The sequence below is a fragment of the Arachis ipaensis genome, chromosome B03, assembly GCF_000816755.2.
Source record: "Arachis ipaensis cultivar K30076 chromosome B03, Araip1.1, whole genome shotgun sequence".
Taxonomy (NCBI): Eukaryota; Viridiplantae; Streptophyta; class Magnoliopsida; order Fabales; family Fabaceae; genus Arachis; species Arachis ipaensis.
The window spans coordinates 17,451,799-17,455,496 of NC_029787.2; the positions used below are offsets into that span (position 1 = coordinate 17,451,799).

At 36.3% G+C, this 3,698-nt stretch overlaps 1 protein-coding gene across 1 annotated transcript in view; it reads right to left on the reverse strand.

The window, feature by feature from the left end:
- Positions 1-3,578, reverse strand: part of LOC107629958 (homeobox-leucine zipper protein HDG2) — a 10,957-nt gene extending 7,379 nt beyond the window's left edge. Inside the window, exons 1-6 of the mRNA XM_016332929.2 lie at positions 3,251-3,578; positions 2,547-2,806; positions 1,686-2,041; positions 1,108-1,225; positions 845-1,033; positions 285-740 (exon numbers count right to left, since the gene is read on the reverse strand). Of these exons, the coding sequence (XP_016188415.1) occupies positions 285-740; positions 845-1,033; positions 1,108-1,225; positions 1,686-1,981 (1,059 nt within the window). The 5' untranslated portion in view covers positions 1,982-2,041; positions 2,547-2,806; positions 3,251-3,578. The remainder of the gene's footprint in view (positions 1-284; positions 741-844; positions 1,034-1,107; positions 1,226-1,685; positions 2,042-2,546; positions 2,807-3,250) is intronic.

The window sequence follows — 3,698 nt, forward strand, 5'->3', positions numbered from 1 at the left end:
ATTTAATATTTACTTAAAATATATTTTTATATAAGTATATAATATATACCTATATAAAGTGCAACTCATAATAGAAATTTATCAAGTTAGATATTTGCAGATAAAGTGCATGTTGCCACCCCTATACTGAACCTTAGATTACACATAGATGAGATAGTGTTATGTACCACTCAATTTTTTGTTTACTTGGTTACGATATATAAGATGGTGCTTAGGAAAATAATAACGATAATAATAATGATATGCATGAGAATGAAAAGTGAAGGATTTAGAAAGGCACTTACCACATCCATGAGAATTTCGACGAGGTTAACATGGTTCATGATAACAACAGCGGTTTCTCTAGAAGCTTCGGATCGGAACCCAGCAGGTTTGGGGCCAATTCCACGAGGGAAGGTTCTGACGTACTCATCCTCGTTGAGCACAGTGGAAGTGCCACCGTCAATGGAGGTCATTGTCAACCAAAGTGGCTCACCCATTTGTGCCATCCCAACTAGCTCCTCCATGGCTGCAACAGCCAGCTCAATTATCAGCGGCTTGTCTGCTTCCGAGGGCCCGTTTATCGACCTCAGGAAGTCTCCGGCACCACCACTGTACATGTCACTACCACCTCCAAAGCCGCCACTGCCACCGCTAACGCCGAGTTCTAGCGGCCGAGGTGGGAGGGAAGGGGAGAGGTTTGAATAGTTCACCACAGGCTTGCCTACGTACTTGGCTGCAATTGCTGAAATTCGATCAATCTGCAAATAAAAATAAAAATAGTAGAAAATGATTGAGATACTTTGTTTGTTAAGTGGTTTTGTGGGTGTTATAAAAATGATAGATTAGTGTACTTGTGTTATACCTCTTCCCTAAGACGTGCATTTTCAAGCCTGAGGTGATGTTCATCGAATGACATTTCCCCTATGGCGGTTGGGCCACCACAACTAGGGCACGATGCATTGCTTAGTGCTTCCCTATACCTCATGTTATCTGCTCTAAGCTTCTCATTTTCCGCTCTAAGCTGTGAGTTCTCGCTCCTTTCAGTTTGAGTCTGCAACAAAATTTAACTTATTCATACACATACACTTTGTTTTTTAGTTTTCCCCCATTTGTATTATAATTTACCTTCACTTGAGTGCGTTTGTTCTGGAACCAGAACTTCACTTGCAATGGCTCTAACCCTAACTCCCTACTCAGCTCCTTCCTTTGCTTGTCATCTGGGTGAGGGCACTCCTTAAAGAAACTACAAAAAAGTTAACAAATAATTATAATTCAAAATACACAACAAGAATCACTCATGGTTTTTGTTCTCTTGCTTTATGTTATTCTACCATTTGTTCTTCTCATTAAAAATGTTAATGAAAAGCTTTTCGTGTACTTTAATCAGACATAGAACTAGTGAATTCAATGCCTATGTTATTGACACCAAATTTATAAGGTGGGTGGAGTTTGTTTATTTAAAAAAAAAACCTATATATTATTGTTAATCAGTTGAGAATTCAAGAATTAAACTTAAATTATAGACCTACTATACTCAACCCCACTTGTCAGTGATGTACTAAAATGTTTTAACTTTAGAGAGACTTCAAATTCTCAATTAAAGCATGCTATAAAAAGATAGTACTATACAGAATTTTGAAGAATGGTGGTTTAATTTAATTGAAATTTAAATGTGTGTGCATAACAACAATAATGTATCTTACGCTTCCATCTCTTGGATCTGGTGTTGGGTGTGGCGGTGATAGCGTTTCTTCTTATTAGGGCGAGGGTTTTGGTCTTCCCCAGCAGAACCACCTTCACCACCACCACCACTTCCTCCACCACCTTCAACCTCAAGGTTCTCACTGCCGGACTTGGTGGCGCTGTCGAATAACTCGTCCTCTCGAATTCTCGGTACATCACTCTCCGATGTTGTTGTGTTCTGAGCCATATCAAAAGGATGATACTGATGATGATAGTGAAGGCCACCAACAGCTTCAGTCATGTTTGGTTGGAACATATTTCTAACAGATCTTTCAAGATTCCTCACCAACACCCTTTATGATGATAATTCTTCAATCTAAACAACAAACACAAAAGTTTTGTAGTAATTAATAACCATTGACGTTTGTACAGAGAGTTATAGACATAGGAGTAGAAATAAGTCAAAGCAAAACAAAACAAAAGAAAAATAATTGCTTAGTTTATGCAAATTTTTTTTTATAAAGGGTTTTATAGTTATTCTCTTTTTTTTTTTTTAGTTGGGAAAAGAGAGTAATGTCAAAATAGAGTGAGAGAATAGGAAGCAACGCGGCTTTCTCGAGAAGGATATTTGCTTCGGCTTCATGGCTTGGAAATACAAATCATCAATCTATAGTAGAGTTTAGAGTGCCACCAAAATTAAAAATTTCACTTGAAAAATTAATTAATAAAATAATGTAGACAAGCGAAAATTAATTTTGCATTATATTTTATTTTATTTTATTTATAATAAATAAATATTAAATAATAATTAGTATTAGTAAAAGAAAGTGAAACGGAAGAAAGGGGGATAGTCAACGGAAAAGGCGTTAATAAGCACCGACCTAAGAAAGACTGAGAGGTGATGAGGATCCAAACCCAGCAGCAGAAACGACGTCGTTTTCGTAGTAATTCCTTCCAATAACCGAACGCATGTTTCTGTTTCTCGCCGGGATCATATTCTTTCTTTTTTCACAAACCCTCAAAACAACCAACACTCGCTACTATGGTGGACACACATATATAGAGAACACAGTGAACCTTATTTGATTTTCGGAGGTAAGGGTTCAGCTTCAGTTAGCTAGCTCTTTGATTATGTGCTTTTCTGCAAAGAATTAAAGCCAAAACATTACATTAACGCAGAAAGAAAAAGAAGGGACAAAGGGAAGAAAAACATTATACGTAAATGCAAAGAAAAATAATTGACTATTTTATTTGATACTGCTGCCTTTTTTTTTTTACGCACAAAAATTATCAAAATCCAAACCGAATCATAAAAATAGACAAAATAAAATAAAATATTTTCTTCTGACGACGATCTCGGAAATTCTTACAAAATATATAGGTTCTCTTTTTACTGCTAAAATAATATATACACTTACAAAAGGGAGAGTAACTCGACTAGCTCAAAGAAATCGTGTTAGAAACCTTACTCTTTTTAATTCTTTTGTTTAGCAGAATCTCGATCCTAAAGAACGTAACCTTTTTATGAACGTTATTCGAAATAATCAAAATAAGTCTTTCCATTTTTTTCTATCCCCACACTTACCAGTGATGAGAGTGCTTGTGCAGATCTGTAGTATTGGGAACAAAAGCATTTAATCAACTCGTTGAAGAAAAAGAGGAACCTTTTTGGTTCAATAGAAGAGACTTTGGAAACGGTTATAGTTTTTTTCGTTTTGGATCTTAGTATGGTAAAAGAAAGAGAGTTAATTTACGGTGAGAAGGAAGGAGGAGGAGAAAGGAGAAGAAGGGAAAAGAGATTGAGATAGGGAGAAATGGAAAAGCATTGAAGGAGGAAAGAAACGGAAGGAGGGAGGGAACAGAAGCAGCGAAGAGTAATTGCAGAGCGTGTTGAGAGGGTGCAATTGCATTTAATGGTGGGCGAAGGAGGTGTAATTGCTCTAGAGAGAGAAGGAGAGCATTTATTTTTATTTATTTTGTTTGAATAATTATTAAAGTCATTTGTAGCAGAAATCTTATTTTAAAGGTACATA